Source organism: Neopsephotus bourkii, unplaced genomic scaffold (assembly GCF_033783945.1).
Source record: "Neopsephotus bourkii isolate Nb327-2 ecotype Australia unplaced genomic scaffold, CSIRO-AGI_Nbou_v1 NB_1825, whole genome shotgun sequence".
Taxonomy (NCBI): domain Eukaryota; kingdom Metazoa; phylum Chordata; class Aves; order Psittaciformes; family Psittacidae; genus Neopsephotus; species Neopsephotus bourkii.
This window is the reverse complement of record NW_026902298.1, coordinates 12,651,023-12,673,632: the sequence shown is the minus strand read 5'-3', so window position 1 is coordinate 12,673,632 and position 22,610 is coordinate 12,651,023. Positions and strand designations below refer to the sequence as shown.

The window sequence follows — 22,610 nt, the reverse complement described above, 5'->3', positions numbered from 1 at the left end:
TAGCTTTTGATCTGGGCAGCATGTCAGGATGTGGGTGAATTTTCTCTGTGACTGAACATGTTAAATGAGCAAGACAATAGATGCCTTCTTCTGACTCCAGATTACCTGGGTTTATCACACAATTTGCACTTGTAGACTGCAATATATAGCTTTTGGGTTAGGCAGTACAGAGAAAATAATTCCTTCTGCCTCTCTCCTAAAGGCAGACAGAAATTCTTATATCTAAATCTTTGTCCCCGTTTATCCTGCAGGTGCTGGATAAAAAGTTTAAAGATTTTGTAAACGAGGTGAAACCTCTGGGACAGTCCAGAGTTGTCTCCTTACATGAGTTAGCATCTAAACTAGAGAGGGAGGGCCACAGCAAGATGGACATCATCCAGAAGAGAACAAAGCAAATCAATGAGATGTGGGAGAATCTTTGCCATGCCATCCAGACAAGGACAGAGGTAGGAATTACAAGAAAAACTGGTCACTGAATTCCCAGCAGTTTCTTACATCCTTCTTCCTTTCCCAAACCAGTCCATCGCTCATGTTGAAACACAAGGTTTATAAAAGTAATGGGTGTATTCTCTTCTATTCTTTCTTGATCCATTTCCCTTTATAGCCACTGCTTACCCCACTGTTCCTGGCAAGGCTTATACTTGAAAGATATTTATCAGCCTAGCGTAATTCTGTTTTCCTTAATTCACTGCTAGCTCTGGTTTCTTGAAAACCTAAACCAGACTAATGGTTTACCACCCCTAGCAGGAGGCCGGCTCTGGCAATTGTCAGACTCCTCATTGAACTACTTCAGCTTATTAAACAAGATGAAAACTCTCCAGATTTTTGCTGATTTAGTTACTTTAAGTCCAACACGGGGTACGGGAGAGAGGGTGCTAGAGGACACAGCCAGAAGCCCTACTTTTTGGCAACAGTCAGCTGTTAAATCATCTCGTCCTGTCTCTTGAAACTGCAGTCATAGATGGATTTGGAAAAGCCAAGAGGACACACAGATCTCAACATTTTCATTTGCTTTAAGGGGAACAAAAAATGTCAGCTGCCCTCAACTCTCTTTTGCACTACAGTTACACGCACATTCTACTAATGAAGTAGTTCAAGCTACTTAGCAGCAGTACCTGCATGGCAATTGTTAATACATAGTTTGAATGTAAGATAGTATTAGAATATTTTTTAATTCTTTTATTTCAGAAAAACCTAATTTTCACTTTGCTGTGCTTACTTTCATTGTTTGCTGTGCAGGTCTCTATTCCAAGCAAGTTTATTAGGGTCCTTTCTGTGGCTGAGAGACCTGCCTTTAGGGGGCAATTCATGCTCTCCATCTTGATCATTCATCTTATGCAGGGATAAATTTTTCTTTGGAGCTATCTATTTCTTGATGAAGAGAACTTGGGAAAATTAAGCTACCTTGAACACCCCACTTTTAGGTGACTTAATCAGGAAGGTATTTCACTCCCGCTCCTGTTCAGTTGGTACTGCATTAGGACATATTAGGGTTGTCATTTTTGTGCTGCAGTCATGATATATAGTATTACCATGAAATTATTTGTTTATTCCAGAATCTAAGAGCAGCCCAGCAAGTTCACCAGTATGATCATGATGTAGATGAAGTAAAGGGCTGGATGCAGGAAAAAGAGGCAGTGGTGGATATAGAAGATTATGGATATGATCTTCCAGGTGTACAAACACTTCTCAGCCAGCTTGAGGGAGTAAAGGTAAGGGGATCTGTCATGAAGCAGTGGCAGAAAAGCATAAATGACAGCAATAAAAAAGAGATTGATGCTTGATTTGAAATCCTCCCAAATGCCTGTTTTGCAGACAACAAAAGATAAATTACTTGCACCCTGACATATTCTTAGTGTTCCATAGAAGGGGAGGCCTTCTCCTCCTGTTTTTCACATTGTGATATCGTATTATTAATGCTTTTGCTTCTAAGGATGAGTTTCTCTTATAAAATCTATTCCAAATTATAATTACAAAGGTGTCATCTGAACGACAAGAGACTTCAGCTCCACACGTACCAAATAATCAGTGTGTCACACTTAAAGAAGATTCTTTGATGTTTGATGATGAATGTTAAAAGGCATTAGGACAAAACTCAGAGGAAAGTCTTGAGAGAGTCCTGTTTCAGCCTTTGTGCAGCCAGTGGTTGTTAAAAGCATACACCACCTCAAAAATCTGCTTTTGATAGATGTAAATAGAGACTTGGTCTTACAGTTCCTTCCAACTCTGTTCCAGAGAGATCTAGGAGCAATCACGAAAGAGCTGGAGCGGATTCGGGGAGAGGCTTGGCACCTCAGCCGCACATACCCTCAAGTCAAGGAAAACATCATGGAGAGACTCACAGATGTGGATGAGTGCTGGGAAAACCTGGACAAGAAGTTTCTGGAGAGGAAAGCAAGACTAACCCAGGCAGAACAAGTCCAGCTCTACTTCAATGACTGCAGGGAGCTGATGTATGTGTTGGCCCCTTGAGTTTGGCAGTGGAACTTTTTCCTTGTCTTTCCCATATAGGATCTTCTAAATGACATGTTAGTTATTTGACTCCTGTCCCAGGGGCTCTACAGCTTGGTTGCAAATCTGCATGAGTAAATTACATGTCATCTTTTCAACAGCGCCTCACAGAATCTGCCACACATCAGAGGTGACCAAGCCACTCCAGCACAGCGTGCATGGCAAACCATTTGACAAAACATTTTTAGACTATTTCCCAAACAGTCTTGGAGTATTTGGTCACTCTGGATAGATTTGGTAGTCTCATAATTCCAACTGAAAGTACTGTTGGTTCTGTAGGAAAATGGGATAGTCTCTGCTGGATGGTCAAGTAATCTGTACACCTATAGAGACACTAGTGCCCCTTTTTCTCAGAGTCAAAGCAACTACATTAAAGATAACTTTCTAGAATATGTTTGCACTTGCTCAAGTGCTGAAAATGCTTTGCACACATGTATTTAATGCTATTGCCCATATGCACACACTTTTCTGCCCATTCCTATTTGGGGAAAATTGTGTTATTTAAATAGGATTTTTTTTACAGAAGAAAAAAGGAAATCTTTAATTCAGTGTAGTTAATGAAAGAGTTAATCCATGGATTAGAAACAGAAAGACACTAGCTACCACTGACCGTTAGACACTTACTATGCTAAGGGATAGATCCTGAGCTCAGGTAAACCAAGATGCATTGGTTTATGCCAGTTGAGGCTCATGGAGTAGAAAATTTTCCTTGAAAAGTATCTCTCAGTATGTTTCTTTGCATGTGTGTTCTGTATGCCCATGAAGTACTTTCACATGTAGTGATTAGGTTAGTCTCTGTGTCCCTGTACCAGGAGTAAAAGCACTGTGAATGTGTACGGCATTTGCAATTACAGTCCTCACTGGGGATTTGAATGCACAGTGCTTCAGTATGTATAGATGCAGCAGCTACCTTTCTCAAAGCTGTTTATTGAAACAGCCCTGGGAATACTATATCAGGTTATAAAAATGCATAGGTGATTGAGTAAACCCTCATCATTGTATTTGTATGTTCATATATTTAATGAGCAATAGAAGTCTGTACACATGTACCATAGCCATGGGATGTGTGCATTCCTGGGCAATCAACAGACTCAGATTCCTTCCCTTTTCTCCCTTTTGACTTTACCCTGTAGGGCCTGGGCCAATGAGATGCATGCACTAGTGATATCTGAGGAGCTGGCGAATGATGTCCTGGGAGCTGAACTGCTTATCAAGCGTCACGAGGAATACAAGCGTGAGATAGAGAAGCAATGGCTAAAATATGAAGAAATGCAGCGGGCAGGAGGTGACCTGATGAAGAATGGACATTTCATGTCGGCAGAGGTGTGTTGATGAGTCAAATATCTTACAAAGAAGAGTGAACAAAGAAGACACTAAACAGGAAGGAGTTGCAACTTTGTCTCTCTTTCAAAACATAAGAAATAAACAGGAACATCAGGTTATCTGCTATTAAAAGCTGCAGTCTTCATGCATCATGTAGAAAAGAAAATACCTATTTAAAGTTATTTCTCCTCTAAAAACTGATTTTGAAGCAGACCTTAAAAGAGCAATCACTGGAGTGATTACAGATATATAGGAGGTAGGAAGGTATCACTATTCCACAGAAAACATGTGCTACATAAATGAGATTTTAGCGTTTAACTACACAAGACCTAGGATTAAGTACATCAAAAAACAATTAGCTATAGGATGGACTGATGTCCCTGAGTACAACAGAAGATAAGTAATTCTTCAGTAATGTTATAGGGCCAAAGGGGCTAAAATGTTAAAATTTGTGTGATCCTGTTATGCATGTACCTTTATACTTTCACCTTTGCAGTGATCCCAAGCTTGTCTTGATACTTGCAGATCCAGATATCACACCATCAAAAACATCTTCAGAATTTATGCAAGATTGCATCACTTCTGTTGTAGAAAGCATTAGAGAAGCTTCCAGTTTAAAGCATTCAGTTGCTGCCTTCCCATAATTGGATGTATTTGCTGAATCTTCTTGTTCTCACTAGTTTTGTCATATACAATTTGCCTGGGTATAAATTTTCATCATAGGAAAACACAGCAGAATATTGTTTATACAGTATGTGGAATATACATACAGTTATAATGTACAGCTGTACAACATACAGGCTGAATGAATTCCAGTAAGAAATATGAGGACTCAGACATCCTTTCTAAACTGTGTTAACAGCACGAAGTTCTAGAGGTCATCTTTTGGATCATGAGAGCAAATTACATGCTAGTTGGCTGTGAACATGAAGCCCTGATTGGATTTTTCACCTCCTGCCATTGCAAATGTTATTTTTCTAGATTGAAGAAAAACTGTTAGAGCTGTCAGAGCTCATGAAGAAGGTGAAGGAGAGCTGGGACATGAGGAAAGAGTTATATGAGGAGAACTGGGAGATTCAATTGCTCCGCAGAGAGCTAGAACAAGCAGAAGCATGGCTGGCTGCCAAGGAAAGCTTTCTTTCAGATCCTACCTATGGGGTAAGTAAAGGAAGTGCAACACTACTGAAATGCCTACTAGTGTATATACAGAGTGCTTGCACCATGTATCAGCTCGGGCCTGAAGTTAATCACAATCTAAACAGTAACGCACACTTGAGATTACAAAGGGCAGAAGATCTGTCCTCTTACAGAAGTGAGCCCAGGATAGTTGCTGCATTTGACATAGTGCTGGGCTCCAGGGGGTGGTAGAAGACTGGGAAGAATTCCAGACCATTTTTTCACATAATAAGATAATTTGCAGAGGGTTCAACCTTCCCTGACATGCTGAGAGCTTGTTTTGAAAGGAAAAAGGGTTTTCCCACACCTCCTGTGGGGCGGTTGAATGTTCTGCCCAGATGGCTTGATAGCTAGCTTGTAAATCCCTACTTAAACACCACCTTCCATAGTTTCCTTTTTCCTTGATATTGACTGTCTCTGATGGTTTGTAAGATGGGAAAACAATGTCATAAACTCTGGTATTGAAAGCTAAGCAGAGAGCCAGACAGAGGTTTAAGGTGCACGTCTTGTAGGGCAGGAATGTGTCTAGCACAAGCTGGAATTCAAGTACTTCATCTGTATAGTTGGAAGACATGGTACCACATGGCTTTGCAGCAAAAAAAAAAAGGTTGTTCTTTGAGCTCTTCTTTTTTTATGTACAGCTCACAGACTGAAAGCTTTATTTTAAGTGTAAATTAAGATTTTTCACACACTACCAAGGGCTTAGACATTCAAATACAAAAATTTCAGAATCATCATTTAGCTTAACAGAACGTGTAAATCTGACAATAGTAAGCATAATCTCTTCGATAGACTTGATTTTGGACCTATGTATCTGATAATTTATCCATTCAGGATTCAGTGTCTGAAGTAGAGGAATTACTGAAGAAACACCATGATTTTGAGAAGATGCTTGCAGCTCAAGAGGAGAAATTTGCTCAGCTCAGCAGAAAAACTAAGGTAAGAAACAGAAGGTTAATGAGCTGCGTATGAGTGGGTTCTTCAATGTTTGGAGCTCAGTCACTCCATGTAAGAATGAAATCCTGTGCTGAGAGGGAGTGAATACATGACCAAAGCTGAGTTATTGCAGATGAAGCAGCCGAGAACAAGACCCGTACTTGGATCAAAAGAGCCCAGACAGCTTGCAAAAGCTCTAGGGGCGAAGTGGAAACTTTCTTCTGCCAGGAGCAGCAAAAAGGGTGTGTAGTGTGCATTGCTGTGAAAACAGGGTGATTCTTTGCTGTACTGATGGAGAGATTTTGATTCATTCAGGATTTCAGTAGTGAGATGTAGCTCTCTGACAGTGCTGGAGGACAGCAAAGGGCTGAAAATAAAGGGAGATCAAGGCAGAGATAGGCCTTTTTTCGTTCTGGTATCAGAGTTATACAGTGGATTCTATTAAGTACCAAAAATATTCAGTCAGCATCCCAGATCCTGCTTCAATGGGGGTCTTTTAAATTATTTTCCTGAAATAGCCAGCAAAACATAGCTTTTGTGCTTGGCATTAGGCTAAAAATTAGCTTAGCTGAGTCTGTCTTTTGTTCAGTGATTTGCAGATTGTCTGAATGAAGGAACAAAGGTCCTCCACTCTAAAATTCCATTCAAAAAACCCTGATACTCACTATGCCTACAGCAAACTTAACGAGTGCCACAGAAGAGAAGCACAGCTTCTCAAGAGCTTGTAAAATTCCCTAGAGAACTTAGCAAAGGCAGGGCTCACTGCCATCAGTATTCAAGGTTTGGGCAACAAAATAATGCTCAACACATAGCAATTAAGGTCAGTTCTAACTCTAAGAATGCCAATGCCCATGAATGTAATGAAGGTGATTTCAAAAAATGCTATACCTGTGTTCTACAGAGGGAGAGGAATCTTCTGAAACAAGTGGACACAGAAGAGAGTGAGCAGAAGGATAAAAGCAAAGTTTTACGGGTTCCCTCTCTGAAAAGAAAAACGTCTGACAAAAGGAATGCACCACCAAAAGTGACAGAGATAAAGAGCACAGCGCCAGTGCCATCCGTGCCCTTACCCAGCCTGGCCTGGAGGGCCCCACTTGAAACTATTTTCTCCCCTGTTGAAAAGTCTTCATCAACATTCCAACAGCTCAGTGCTGGGGGAGTCCCAGAAATACTGAGCAGCAATAAAACAGAAATGAAAGCTGAGAGGAGGCTCAGTGAGATTAGCACTCCACCCACACCAAAGCTGGTGGGCCCACGAGCTACATCTTTGGAAAGTCACAGTCCTTTAAGCTCTCCTTTCTCTCCTACTCCCACAAGCCAAGGACGCAGCAGCAGCAGTTTGTCAGAATCGTGTGCCACAGGCCTTTTATCACCCCAGGAAAAGAGTGCTGGAAGCTCCTCTCTCTCCAACCTGCAGACAAAACTAATGGCAACTCCACCCAAGCCTAGCCAAAGGTCACTAGATCAACCACCAGACTTAATGCTGTCTAACCCCGCCAAGGGGAGGGTGGAGACTGCAAATTCGGTAAGTCCCAGGAATTCCTGGCTCTCCCTTAGCAAAACTGCTATCCTGTGCTAGTTAAAGTAAGGAAATACAAGAAGGCCACAAAAAGCACTATACAGTGAGCATTTCGGTGGATAGACTCATGGACCAAGACAGTAGGAGACGTTTTATGTGCCTTCGCAGTTCATACACTTTCCAAAAAGAGAGTTGACTTAAGCAGCTAGGTATACCTTCAAAGCATCTTTTATTTGCTCAGCTTTATAGTCTAGGTCTTGAAAACCGTACTGGTTTCTGTTTTTCTTTCCCAAACTATTGGTTATTCATGCTGCTGAATGCTCAGCAGAACTCTTAACAAGAGCCAAGAGATGCTGTCTCACAAAGAAGCAAGACTGCTGATTTACCCATACCCTTGACGTGGTGGTGCTTTGTGTCCATTCAGCTTAGAAGTCAGAGAGGTAGGACTTAATGGCACCCTTGCCAAAGAGCTGACCTGGTGCAAGACTAGAACCAGCAACTCCAGTTTGCTCACCCTGGCAGGAAATGCACTAACTGTTTACTCATGGACAGGTAACATTTTTCCCTTCCCTGCTTGCACTTTGAGAGTAATGTATTCCTCACATACCCAAGGGTACCAGTACAACTCTGTACACTGGTGTAATTCAGTATTGTTACAGGGGTGGTATGAATAACCTTAGCAATTTAAATTGTAAAATGTATTTACTAACACTAAAAATATTATTTATTAATACACTATGATAGAGCAAATTCAATGAGCAAATTGTTCTAGGAGGATATGAATTCTCTTCATTTAGGTAGCATATCAGAGATGTGACTGCAGCCTAGAGATGATTTCTAGCTGAGCTGTGAGTGTAAGGGCTAGAGGCAGTAGTGATCAGTTTCTATGTGTGGAATTTATCTAGAACGACTTCAGAGATTGCAACATACATTTAAGGGCCATTTTAAAGTTAAACAGCACTGTTCTTGCATGTCCCAGGTTTCTGCAAATCTCCAGCACATGGAGGGATACCTAGAAAAGAGAGACCAGCTCCTTCCAGGAAGACAACAGGTAGAAACAAAAGCCATCACTCTGGGTTTTCATCTCACCCACCTCCTCTCAATGATGTTGCAAATCACAACATGGTATAGATCTCGCTTGCACTGGGTTATGTCATTTGTTCAGTCCTGTCTCACAGAGAAACCCTTCTTGAATTATCCATGCCAGAAACTACAGCAGGCTCTATTGTCCTAGGACATAATCATGATGAAGAGAGTTTCTATGTTCATAATATGGGCAGCTCCTGGCTTCCTGTGGAAGTTGTGCATGAAAGATTTCACTACTCCAATAAAATATATAGCTAATAATTGGATTTTATTACCATTTCTATTCTTGTAGCCAAGTTCAAGGTCTTGGAAATCTTTCTACGTAAAACTTGATGGACTAAAGCTTGATTTCTATAATGACGAAAAAGAAGCATCCAAGGTAATTTGGGGTTTGAATCTTTCTAGTAATCTCTGTATTTATCTATGTAAAAATGTATTTAAAAGAAAATAGAGGTACATTCACTTTGGTTTGGGTCTGGGGTAATCAGTTCTTTTTCAAATGTCAGCTGAGTGAAAATCCAGCAGTTGTTCAACTGCTACCAGCTATAAGACAGAATAATAAGCTGTCCAAAATTTTCAAGCATATTCCTTGAAAGAAGTATCTTACTCAGGAATTGCCTTCAAGATACAATGCAGTAGTGCAGTGTTCCTCTGTGGTTCTTCCTGTTCTGTGATCTTAGTTATAAAGTTAGAGGCAGAAGAAGACAGTATGTGTGTGTAGTCAGCCTGCAGGTTAGTAGGAATTTGAATCCTGGCAGGAAAGTTGCAGAAAACATTTTGGTTTAATTTTATCCTCCTTCAGAACGTACCCACAGTCCTGTCCCTCAGCATTCCTGGTGCCAAATGTGAGAGGCTGGTAAATTACATCAGGAAAGAGAACACCTTCATGTTGCGGTAAGTGCACTAATAAGAACCTACACAGATACCTGTATGGTTGTATCAGCCTACAGCCACTGAAGACTATGTTGTTAGGAGGCATAGCTGAAATGTTTTACACAAGGACAGAAAGTACAAGGCAAGACTAACTAGAATTCGCCTTCTCCTATCATTATTTACAGGCTGAGAGATGGGGCAGAGTATTTCTTCGCAGCACCTTCTCGGACACTGATGGAGGACTGGCTGCAATCACTACAGAATAATATAGGTACATTCTCACTTCCTTCCAGAATGAACTGTGGTTTTAGCAAGTGATGGTAAGAGAAAGAGAAGAGAATGAGGTGGCCATAGTCTGGGACATGTCCTTTGCCTCTGCTAGACAGCAGCACACAAGTAACCAGCTACCTTACAATGTAATGACCTGCCAGGGTGACTTGCAGAGCAGCCTTTCAGTTGTACTGCTGGCATCAGGTTATCCCCAGGAAATAGCCTTGTCCAAGGGCTTGAGCAATACTTGCTCGAGTATTCGTCTTTTCATTAAGGAGTTGCTTTGGATCTTGATCAGCAGTTTTTCGTCTGAATCTAGATCTCTTTCTGGACACTTCACTAGGCAGTAGCTTACTGGAAAGGAAACCAGAGCACAGTGATAGCAATGATGTTCAGAGAAAACTGTTACGGATCCAGAAGTGGCAAAATCTGCCTCTAACACTACTTCAGAAGGTTTTTACTTGTGTTCTTTGACTCTGCAGGACACAATAGCAAACCACATTCCACAGCGATGGTGCAGCCTTTTGCTCCAAACACAGAGACCTCCCAGACAAGACTGTGGGACCTTCCAGACAGAGACTCTGCTGAAAGACTAAACAGCAAAAGCTCACTCCTGAGGTAGGTATTATATACCTCTAGACTGAATAGATGTCAGTGCTGTTTATGCTCATATGGCAGTTACCTGTAAAGGGAGATTGTCCTGAGGGCAAAAAGTTCTGCTCCTCTGTCATCAATGTCACAGAAATAGCGTGACCAAGAAAGACAGTGAAGTGCTGGAGTGAGTTCAAAGAAAGCATCGGTTACCTCAATGCTCAACAGAGAGAGACATTCCAACAGACGATGGAATCGGAGCAGGAGTCTACAATAGGTGCTTTGGATTTTACTTTGACCAGTCCCTCCAGCAGGGTCTGAAAAAAACCCAGTCTCTAGTAAAAGGAGCCAACCAATTGTCTAAAGCTGTACTGTTAGAATGCTTCCCTCAAAGGCTGCTTTTTGAGAATCCAAACACAGGCACAGAAAACAGCCACATGAAGCCACAGCCAAATTCAGAAAGCTGGCCTGTAGCGTAAATCAATCTCTGTTGCATTTGGGGTCTGTAAAAATCTTACACCCTGTGATGTGAAATCCTAGTCCCTCTGCTTGGTCGATGTTTGCTGCTGAGCTAGATGTCTAACAAGTTCTTACATGTACAGAGCAACTTGAACTCCTCTGGATTGTACCTGATTTTCTGATGATGCATATTGTTGACAGGAGAACACCTTCCTTCAAAATCAAACCAGAGAGAGAGTCTACAGCCTTTTCCAGAGATTTTAAGGAAGATGGGACTGGAGTGACACGAGCCTCTATCACCACCCTAAGCCTAGAACAAAGTGGTGATAAAACAAGACTGCTTCCATCTGTACTAGAAGCAGGAAGAGAAAAATAACATTTGCCTCAGTGAATGCCAGACCCTTCACCATTATACCTTAACCCAGCCCTCTGGAAATGTACTGGTATGTCTTAAGTTAATCACTACTCTTGGAACTTATTTTAATTATCTATTAAATCTAGTAAAGCCACTAAATGTAATTAAACAGGACTGCATCCGGTATCCTTTTGTGTGTACAATGACTAATTTTTCTTATCACCCAAGTGATACCGACTCTAAGTTACCCAATGGAAGAGTAGAGGGGCCTTTAAGCCAGTCAACTCAAGTGAATTGACTCTGCACGACTGAAATGGGGAGTACTGAGCAGAGCACGAGATGCAAGGTGTGAGTGAACAGCAGCCACCTTTGCAGATATCAATAGATAAGATTTAAGAGGGTTGGATGGTCTGGGCAGAAGCAGAAGTCTCAAAGGGAACATTCATTATATAATTCCTGAAGTGTTTCATGCTCTCCACAGTTTTTCAGTTTTACATTAAGCAACAATTCCCTATTTGCCAATTCTTTCTGGATGAGGTTACCAGGAAAGAAAAGCCCTGTGGCGTTACTTATTTTTCATGGAATCTGAAACTAAAACGATGTATGAACAATCAGCCTTTCAGTGTAAAAGGAGAGGTAAAGCAGGATAACAAGGAAGTCTGCTCTCCAGACCAGTCTATTACATGTTTTTCTCCACATGACCACATACCCACTCATTTCACCCCCTAGTGAACTTCTACATCATTGATATTTACATGGTTGAAGAGCAAAGAATAGTTAAATGAACTTCAGCAGTTCCTGCAACATCACAAGTCTGGGCTATGGATGAGGAACAAAGGGTCCAGGACAAAAGGTCTCTCCAGCTGCCTGGTGCTTCTGTCACACTGACAGTCTCCTGTCACTAATAGGCTTTGATTCCTTTTCATATGTCAAATAAGAAACCTAAATTGAAGTAATGAAGACCACTCCACAACTTTGTACTGTGAGGGTCCCCTTTCATTTTCCTGTTGGCTAGGCTGTTAGCCTCCAGGCTACCTCAGCACAGCTTCTAGCAGTCAAAGCAGAGATAAGGAACTGGAACAAATCAGAATGAAAACTTGGGCAATAACACTATGGCATTGCTAAATTAACTGGATAGGTATGCTGAACTGAATCTTTTCCTACAGAAAGTAGACAGGACCTTTTTGATGGACATACATGTGCACACCCATACACATGCCTGCACATGCATGTACTTGTGTGAGGAGACACCCATGTTTCACCCATGTTGTCATCCAACCAGCGATGCTGTATAGTTTTTCTTTTCAGCAGCTAAGACTGAGGACCAAGAGTGTAAATATGAGGCCCTACACTAGGCACTGAGCCCAGTTAAAGTTAGAGATATAACTTTTATATGTATAACATATAGATATATGTCTCTTAAAAGGCCTTTACTGTGAAATAGAAACATGGCCTGCACGGATTTTTCTGGATAAAATGGTCTCATTCCTTTCACAACACTTTGTTGCATTGGGAACTAGAGGGCAAGTCCAAAGTATAAACAGAGAAATGATCAACTCATCACAATGGAAGTAATGCAGAAAAGAGCTGTCACTGTTTTCAGATATTGAACTGTAACAATGCAGGTGGTCAGGGCTGCAGGCCTGTGAAGGACTTCAGTCTTGAAATTCTTTGAGCTTGATGTTGACAAATGAGAGGAAATAGATGTTGTCATGAGTCTGTACCTCACTCCCAGGGATCGTCAGTGATGCCAAACTGCATTACTATGGTCCTAGATGAGATCAGACTAAGAATAGCTGCAACCTGATTCCCAGTCTCCACAGATGAAAGACGGTTGCACTTAATGCTTTGTCTCGTGGTTATTTTCATGCTCTGTTTTTGACTTGAGGTGCTGATGTAAAGGACCCATTAAATCAGCTGCACATCGTTAGGGTGGCTTCAGTGTAACAGATTTGTTTGTAGTGCTCTGAATGGCACTCTGCAAAGACACAGTGACTGAATGTAAGCAGTAACCTCACTCCATGGTCCAATAAAAGTGCCTTGGCAGCCAACTGAGCATCACTCCTAGGAAGAAGGCAAACAAGAGAACGACTATTTCCTAACACAATGAATTTCCCAGGGTTTGTCAGATTGTTGCAGGGAAGACATTAAACCTTTCAAAAGTGATTCACACTGAAAATGCAAAATGCCAGGGGGTTAAATTACTGAGTGCAAATCTGTCTTTCTGCACCTGCAAATATATCAATGCACTTTCGGCTTTTCCACTGTAAATCATAATTGGCAAGAAAAGCAATAATGGAAATCATCATCAGATCTGGGTGGGCTGTGATTTTGGTGGTTACAAAGGATGACTTTACTAAGAAATAGGCACATTTGCAAGATCTTTTTTGCTAAGCTCTAAATACGCAATTTTCAAGGTAGTTTCTGCAGTTGTTTCAAAGGGTTGCATCTACCACAATAATGAGCAAATAAATAAATTCCACTTGCCAGAGGAATGGGAGGAGAGGGCTTGAAAAAAGTACCTGATGAGATAGAAGCCTGTCATTATATGTAGGCATTTACTGCATTATTGCAAATGTTAATTGAAGAATGAGTAGGGTTTGGCTTTCCAGGTATCCACACCCAAAAGTAAGCTGGGGCTCATCAGTCATTAGAGGGGCAAGGCCTTAGAGCATTTTAGATTGTAGTGTAGGTTTCTCCTAACAGAAGAGATGCAGTTGCCTGCTGACCTTACCAGCTGGATTGTCCAGTCCTTGTGCTTTTACCACATCAGGCTTCCCAAAGCAGAAGCTTCTTGTGCCATGTGATCCCAAATGAGGACTCTATTCACCTCCATACAGCTTTTGCTTCTCATCTCCATACACCTACATTTCAGGTCCTGTGTCCCTGCCAGCACGCTTAGTCCTGGCACTGTGCAGTGCTCTGAGAAGGCAGCTTAGGCGGCTCAAGCTCTTGCTTCCCTCAAGGTATAAGCTACCATTGCTCAATAAGACTCTAATAACCACTGACTGCTGAAAAGTGTGGCTCTGTAGCTGGGGTGCATGGGAGGCATTTCAACATTGTTTACCCCAGAGGACCTTTCCCAGCAAAAGCACTAATAGGGCTGGGAGAAGGTATACACTGTGCTCTACAGCAACAGTAGAACCTCCCTCAAAACCCAACAGTAAGAAGGGGCCAGTGCACTCAAAGATAAACTTCCCAGGCTTAGTTTGACTGTGTATCTGTTTGTCTCCTCCCACTGCTGGCTGTCAGGAATCAGCTAGGAGCAAACTGAACCCATGTCAATGTAGTTGTATCTCAGGCAGAGCTCAGTTTGGCTTTCCAGTCTTAACCTGGTTGTGCTCTGTGTTTGGATACTAAATTCTTTCCTCCTCCCTCCTGCAAATAACTCTTTTTACCTTCAGGAACTGGTTTATATCCCAGAAATGTGGTTTATATTTTCTGTTAACAATGTCATTACTATTATTGCAACTGCTGCTTCCATATGCCCGTGGGTCTTTTGAGGTTCTGCCTGGATTTTTCACACTGGCAATTTGTCATTACATACAGTTATGGTTTTATGCTACTCATAGTACTCTATCAATTAATCAGTTGTGAATGCTTGAAGCAAATAGATAGCTAAAATCCTTGCCAAGGTATCTTACTACCTGAATAGACTATATTGGCATTAGCATTAAGAGTCCTGGTTACATACCTAAACTGTTCCACAGCAGGACTATAGCATGAAGCTCTATGCTGTTTCTGGGAGGGAGGACTCTTCCTCTCTCCTCTGACATAGAACAGTAAATTGTTCTAAGGCTTTAGGAAAAACATTGCGTGCTTAAATACAGGGAGTCATAGAGGTGCAATGGGTTAAATGTCTTTTAGAAGTTTCCAACAGGGAAATCCAGGTTAGGTATACATCATCGCTCCAGTCCCAGGTTCCTACAGAAAAGCGAATCTTTGGTAGCTGTTGTTCTGGGAGGGTGAAAGCCAGGAGATACAGATTTTGTTCTTCCAAGTACTCTGAGCAAGTGAAATGAAGAAACTCAGAGAGATGCCAAGCAAGCAAGTCCCTCCTTCCCATAACCCAAAAGAAAACCCTATGTGTCTAATATAATTCCATGTTTATAAGTATTATTTTTTCTCCAGAGCACTTTTATGAGCCTTAAGCTTTCCTACTTCCTAAAGCAAGCTCTACAAGCACGGCAGCCAGCTCTGCTTACCACCCAGTGCCCTAAGTCCTGCCCAGGCCCAGCCCGGCCAAGTGCCTGGAGGACCCCACCAGACATGGGTCAGTCCTGGGGCACGTCACTAGCATCAATCACAGCACAGCTCAGCACCCAAACCACCTGAAAATGCTGATAGGGCCGATTTAGCAGGATTCTTTGTACCCTGCAGGTTAGACAGGTTTGGTTGTTTTGGGAGGTGGAGGGTTTTGACCTGAAATGTATGTTAGTCTTTCTTTCCTTCCCTTTTGCCACCACAAAACCAAGTGGTCTGCATACCAGGGCTGCCCTAGGTCATTTTTCTCTTCAGTGCTCCTGTGAACGGTGCATTAGCAGCATGCTATACCTGGCAACCTTTAGCGGCTGTGGAAAGCCTCCTTTTTCTTCAAGAGGGGGGAACCTGGTAATTAGTGTGGGGCTGGAAATGTGGCTTTACCCCTCGAGCAGAGGTGTGACTGCCAGGAAGAAATCCAGCCCTGGAAGAAAAGCATTGAGCACACGGCTGCTGCTGGCTTTGTATTTTAGTGTGCCTTAGCCTGGATAGGCAAAAGCATTCAGATGGGATTCTTGTCTTCATGTACTCTAAATCCTTCTACCTGAGAGGTATAATAACATAGGCAAGCAGCAGGCATGCAGTTAAAGCTGAGAATGTGTTTTTGTGCCAAGACTAAACACTCTCACATCTGGTGGTCCATCCCCCTGCAATGGGCTTGCAGAGAGCAAGTTTCGGCTCTGATGCTGGAATGGCTTTTTTCACCAGCTGGGATGAAGCAGAGCTGAGCCAAAAGGGACATAGAGAGCCTCCTGAAGCACCTCAAAGTGACATGACAGTGAGACTGTTCACCTAAGACACAGATTCAAGTCCTGGCATGCCAGACATAGCCCAGGCTCCCAAGGCTAATGAAGGAGTGATCAGATGAACCCATGGGGTGAGAGCTGGTTAAACCTATTTGTGCTTATGCACCTATCTACTGATGCAAGCATTTGGATCTTAGGCACAATTTGTTAAGGTGTGCTGCAAACATGAGGAAGAATACCCTTTTTTTCCTACTTACCTCTGAGCCAAAGAAAAGTTAGCTAGCATGAAGCTGGGGAGGAAGGGCATTTCACCAGGACAGTGTGGTGATTGGGGGCTCTTCCCTGACAAGTGGAGCCTAACGTTTCATGTCCTTAACTGCTTGGACAAGGACTTCAGCCTTGGCCTCTACTCAGACAAGAATAACTCTTTGTTCGCAGTCTTATCTGCATTTTCCAGTGGGAGAGAAGTGCAAAACACCAAGTGTGTGTAAATACTTTAACGGTACATGCAACATCCAGAGTTTAGGTTTGTGTTCAGGCTGACTCAGATCAGTCACTCACATCCAACAAGGTGATCTAATCATTGGATCTAATCTCATCTGCTGGATCTTTGCTGGAGCCATTGCCTGTCACAAAGAATACAGCAAAGTGATGGGAAACTGGTGCATTTTCCTTTATTGCTTCTAACTGCTTTTACACAAAAATAAAAACTTTCTGTTTTTCAAACTTAGGTATTTTAAACTCACCATTCAATTCATTACAGTAAAGTTCAGTGAAAGGCAGACTTCTGTATACATTTAAATGAAATCACAAAGAGGAGAATAAAGCTGTGCCTTGGCTGTGGCTCAGTACAGCTGCTATCCTGCCCTCCTTTTTGCCATTCCATTGAAGAGGGTTTTACTGCAGGAGGTAGAGTTTGTTCCACACTTATTTCCAAGCTCTCAATGTATTTGTAAACCAGAATATCTTCTCTTTGATTTTTCCACCCATCCTTGAAACCAGTCAATGCCCTACAAAGTGCTCAGCAGGCATCTAGCGTAAATAGTGCTAATACAACCAGCAAAGATGTAGTCTCATATTCAAGTACATAAAGACTTTCATGGGGCTGGTGCTCCTTTGCAATATTTTATTTTTGATTATTATATTACTGAATAGTTCAAAGACACAAACATGCTATTACTATAATGAGTAGCTAAGAGTTACACGAACAAACTTCTCTTTGCTTTGTGTTTGGCAGCAGATAGCAAGCTCTGTATTTGTGGGGGATTCCAAGAAAATGTTCATCTGAAAGCAGTGATCTGGGGTGCATTTTGGATGAGAATTTCACACACATGCATTCATCTCTAGTGGTTAAGCAAACATAACACCAGAACAGCAAGGCGGAGTTGCTAAGCATGCCATGTGCCTTTTCACATACACTTTTTGTACAGTGAGAGGCAGAGAGACAGCTTTCTCCTTGCAGTGACTACTTTGGTTTTCATGCACTCCACTCAAACAGCCATTCAACAGCATGTGGCACAAGGCCAGGCAAGACAGGGACAGGAACAAACACAAAATCTTTGGGGAACAAAGACATTTCAGTGGTCCATTCCCTTAAACTCCATGCACACCTTAAAGGAAAGAAGACCAAGGAGCTGACCTGACCGCAGGTCACTGATCAGCTGTACATCACTGCAGCTCTGCTCAATAGTTCTGTGGGTTCCATGCTGTGCAAGTCAGCATGTTCTAACGCAGAGCCCAAGTGTGCTTTGGGAGACAGCATGTGCCAGTCACATCTTCCCACCAACCTGCATGGATAAGACTGTGCCAGATGTGGGTCCCTCCACCCTGCAGAGTCCCCCAGCAGCCTTTGCCCTCACACCATCAGGCCAACAACATGCTCCTTCAATGTCATGCTACAAAAACAACCAAAACAGCCAATCAAAAACCACTGTGAAGGGCAATGATACTGCCCTCACATCATTTCAGGGTCTGAAATGCAGAAGTATATTTTTAAAACTATTGTTGGTTAAGGCTACAGGGTTACCACATGGGGCTCCAAGGAGATCAAGGGGCACGTGGCTGTCTGTGCCTCTGGGCTGCAAGACTGAAGAGCAGTTGCTGGCCCTACTTTAAGTATTGGCACATCCTTGGGTGACAGTTTTCCTGGCAAGGGGAGATCACACCACCTTCCCACCTCCTTCCCTACCCATAGCTACCTCCTTCACTAAACAGGGTGTAACAGTCCTTTAGACAAGTTATTCTCCACTGAGTGGGGATTACCTGAGAACCCTGCGGGGGTTTTGGCTCTTTCACATTTTAGTGGCCATTTCTGTTTGCATTAGCAGCATTATGAATGCACCAGACATGCCCCAGTTATTAGGTAGATGAGGTAAAATGGTGTTCCTATCTACAATATGGATGGATGCATAAATTAAAGGCAATCACATAACACCATTGGTGGTCTTGTTCCTAGCTAGATACTGGTTTAGTGTCAAAAGAAATAGCAGTCTATTGTGGAGAATGCCAATGTCCCTGACTGAACTGAGTTCTTTAACCACTGCAGCAGAAAAGCTGTTATTGCTGGGACTCTCCACAAGCTGTTCAGCCCTTTGCACCTTCTGTGTAATACCATGATGCTGGAAGATGCAAGCAGTGATTTGGCGCCCCAAGCGCCCCATCACAGTGAGGACATGGAGACAGGCAGCACAGCGGTACCACTCACTTCTTGTCCATCCTTTCTGTTCACCTCCTGGCCAAAGTGAGCAGGGGTCAAGCACCGACTGTCTGTGAGGCCAAGTGCTGAAGCCTGCGTGAATCAGGGTATACCAGGACACAGGACATGGGAGCACGCAGCCTCTCCACAGTCAAGCTGGAATCAGGTTTTGTTCTGTGCAAGCAGATTGTAGGAAGAGGTTTCTTTGTAGGACCAGCCAGGGGAGCATGAAAATAGTGCACGCCCTGTGTATGCATGCACACAGCCACATGTGCTTGTATGTGCATCTATCTGCATCACGGCATACTGCGTCGGAATGTACTGCTCTCCTGCAGGAAGGTAACAGATCCTGCTGGTAGGATTGTCTCTCCTGAGATAGCTGCCTGCTGCCATCTCATCTTTCAACTCAAAATGGCTACTTTTCTCTTGCAGACAGTATCCAATTAGTTCTTATGTCCTGAATTCAGTTGTATAGTTGCATTCCAGCTGTTAAGACTCCTCAGGTTTCACATAGTATTCTTTAGTAAATAAGCATTGCACAAGGAATCTTGCTGGGGCATACTCATTGTCATTGCTTGCAGCAGAAGCAGCATTTAAGAGATGCAGGGTTCGGTCAATGAAGCCTTTCATAAATGCTCTCCCTCTGAGCTTGAATACTGCCTACATATACCAAAAAGGCAGGGCTCCGTTTCTCTTTCTTTGTCTAGTTTTGGATTTCAATTAAAACCAATTCTAGATACGAAGTAAATTTCCAACAGAGAAGAAAAGATTTTCCTTGGAGATCCCAATGAGTATGCTGTGTTTGGATTAAACAAGCCAGAAAGAGGTCCAAATCCTTCAGTGCTAGGAAGTCTGGAAACTTCTTTGACTTCTGTGGAGCTCTGTTTCATGCTGCTCAGGATCCTTTCCTTTCAGATTCTGGAGGGCTATTAAGATGTTCCAGGCTCCTAGTTCAATGCAAAGTCTCTCATTGCACTCCAAAGCAAATGAAAACCAGGTGTCATTTTTCCAAACATTTTCCTCCAGCAAAAAGGTGTGATAAAGAATTTCCTTTTCCTTATTTGTGCTCTGTTTTAGTGTAGCACCTATTAAAAATACCTTGCCTATGATGTTAGGGGTAGAAGACTGCAAAAGGAAAAAATCTTCTGGGTGTGAAAATACAATGGCTGTGCACTCTGTGAGTTATGTTATCCTACATTCAGTTGACATACATAAGGATCACTAGCTTATGTCTTATTAAATTAACTGTACTTGAGTTTATGGTAATTACTCCCCTTGAATTTCTGGTGTCAAAAGCTTGTTTCAGGCTTTTGACATTTTAATGCATAAAGGCACTACCCATATAAATCCAGATAATCACTCGTGCCTTGTGCGGAATTTTTCCTCCAGCCAATGCTCAAAAGCACCGTACTCACTCTCTGTAGGTAATGTCCTCTCCTTGAAATGTAACTGCCCCCTTCATGGCAGTCTGGAGCAGTGTTTCTGTGCCAAGCTCTTGCAGAGGAATGGAAAAAAGGAATCATTTCTAAATCAGCAAAGGTAATCGGCCAGACAGAATGCAATTGCTCACGTTGCAGTTTGGCCATTGTTCACAGATAAATATGACTCTTTGGCCTGACTTCAAAGCTGAGCCCACCAATTCAGTGCAAATTCTAGTTGCTCAGCCTGTCTGAAAATCTGGACATCAGTGAATGCAAATGGCCAGGACTTGCTTTGTAACCAAGCATTGAAAAGACACCAACAATAGGCTCAGGATTGAGGTGACAGGCTCTTAAGAACTATCACTATCACCACCACCATATTCTATAACATCAGGGAGATCCTGGAATATCTCTGCTAATCAGGACCCTAATTTCTTAACAAGTAAGACCACAGTGTGAAGCTCTTGTGGTCTGAAAGCTTGGGGGAAGGAGCTTAAATAAACCCTTCTGAAAGCCAGGAACTTGAACAAGGCAAGATGAGAAATGTACAGGTTTCCTCAGTTTCTTGCAAATAATGAACACTGTGATGTGTTGTAATGTGACTATGACATATTGCAATGCGACTGTGATGTGTTGTAGTGTGACTGTTGTTGCCTTCAGTGGGGAACAGTGCAAAAACCCAGCCTAGCGGTATCCAGCTCTAGAGTAGCTGGGGAGATTCCAAGTCCTGCTGTTTCTCCTCCGTTCTACAGCACTCCGGATTGTCTGGAGGAGCAGGTCTTTGTTATTGAGGATGTTGTATGTGCTCAGGTTCACAAGCTTGTCAAAGTTTTCAGAGGAGTAGATTAGCCTAATGAGGTAATAGGGTGAGCAGTTGTTATCCAGATTCACTTTGCCTTCCTCCATCTCTGAGAGAGAGCGCTTTACCCCTGCAGAGAAAGACAAAAGCCACCACAGTGAGATCAATCTGGAGCACAAAACACATGGTATTGGAGGGGACTGATATACTTGGCAGAACCTGATATTAAAAAACAGCTTCCAGGAAAGACTGCACCCCTCCGCAGCCTGGAAGAGCCATTCCTGGTCAGCTTTTCCAGCTGCTCTTCCTTGCCCCTCCTGCTAAAGCTCAGACCTGGAAATCCCTCAGCAGGGCTGGCAGGAATCATTACCTTCCCCCTTGTCCTGCCCCTGCAGACAGTCATTCCCAGACAGTCATTCCTGGGCAGCGTGCCCCTGGGTCCAGATCCTTTCCCAAACCCCATCACTCTCAGACAATCCACACACCTGGAATACACATTGGATATTGCCAATATCCACACCCTCTGTTAGGTCAATTTTTTACTTACAAAGACACCCCAGTTACCTCCACCAGGGACTTCAGACTCTGATTTATGCCTCTACAAAATGTTTAGAGCTACATTTTTTCTTTGTCTCTTTGCAGTCTGAAACAAATACACCCAAACCACAGATGTATTGTGAATAACTGTCAGAAGGGCTGCAACAGACTGCTGAGCTATTCCTTATAATGTCTACCAGAACCGCATGAAGATGACACATGAATTTTGCTTGAGACATAGCAGGTTTTATTCTAACCTAGTAGTTTCTAGACAGCGTGACCTGAGCGTGCTGGGCACAGGCTGTCACGAGAAGTTGCTGTATTAGAAATGTCCAAGGTTTGCTTCACTGAGCCTCCCCACACTGAGAGACATACTGTCTCTGCTATCCACACCCATACAGCTGCATCTGCCTCAAGCACACAAAATCACAGTCTGTAATTGCAATGTGAATGGGCACTTCACAAGCTGATTCTGTTTTCTAGAGTTTAAACAGTTAAAAGCAAGACAAATAAGTACCCGCATTCCACAAGGTGTCTCTCAGCCATCTAGAAATGAAAAGCTCCACTGTTAAACTTGAAATCCACACAAGCAGCTTGCCAAGGACCTCCCTCCCCAACCACCCACATCAGTTGCAGGCTGTCAGCTTGACTGATGAATCAGCGGCTGCTCAAGCACATGCAGGTGAGCATTGCAGCTCATCAGCTTGGTCCTGGACGCTGAGAAGCTGCAGCAGCAGCTTTGCTCTACATAATCTCATCCATCTTTCATTCAGAGACAATATAAAACACCCTTTTTACCTGCTAGTCACTGCTCAATGGATGTATCTCACTGTGTATTGCCATTTTGACCATCTCCAGCCTCTACTGAACAAACCTAGCTCCTTTTTCTGGGTACCTCCTCTGTTCATCCAGTTTCTAAATGTGATTTTTTTGGTGTATCTCCTACTGCACATACTCTCTAAACACTGGTGAACTTCATAAAGCAAAATGAGCTTTACTTGACCTCCTTTCCTGTTGTTTAAAACCTTCTCCAGATTTTCCCTCACAAACATC

General features: G+C 42.7%; 2 protein-coding genes across 2 annotated transcripts in view; one reads left to right on the top strand and one right to left on the bottom strand.

Annotated features, from left to right (window-relative positions):
- Window positions 1-11,273, top strand: part of SPTBN5 (spectrin beta, non-erythrocytic 5) — a 92,249-nt gene extending 80,976 nt beyond the window's left edge. The window contains exons 56-68 of the mRNA XM_061343779.1: window positions 252-446; window positions 1,557-1,712; window positions 2,236-2,453; window positions 3,645-3,834; window positions 4,816-4,992; window positions 5,845-5,949; window positions 6,848-7,471; window positions 8,445-8,516; window positions 8,844-8,930; window positions 9,354-9,445; window positions 9,610-9,695; window positions 10,177-10,312; window positions 10,946-11,273. Coding sequence (XP_061199763.1) covers window positions 252-446; window positions 1,557-1,712; window positions 2,236-2,453; window positions 3,645-3,834; window positions 4,816-4,992; window positions 5,845-5,949; window positions 6,848-7,471; window positions 8,445-8,516; window positions 8,844-8,930; window positions 9,354-9,445; window positions 9,610-9,695; window positions 10,177-10,312; window positions 10,946-11,120 — 2,313 coding nt within the window. The 3' untranslated portion in view covers window positions 11,121-11,273. The remainder of the gene's footprint in view (window positions 1-251; window positions 447-1,556; window positions 1,713-2,235; window positions 2,454-3,644; window positions 3,835-4,815; window positions 4,993-5,844; window positions 5,950-6,847; window positions 7,472-8,444; window positions 8,517-8,843; window positions 8,931-9,353; window positions 9,446-9,609; window positions 9,696-10,176; window positions 10,313-10,945) is intronic.
- A 7,195-nt stretch (window positions 11,274-18,468) lies between these two features.
- Window positions 18,469-22,610, bottom strand: part of LOC133207153 (cytosolic phospholipase A2 beta-like) — a 50,292-nt gene continuing 46,150 nt past the window's right edge. The window contains exon 22 of the mRNA XM_061343809.1: window positions 18,469-21,150. Within this exon, the coding sequence (XP_061199793.1) occupies window positions 20,906-21,150 (245 nt within the window). The 3' untranslated portion in view covers window positions 18,469-20,905. The remainder of the gene's footprint in view (window positions 21,151-22,610) is intronic.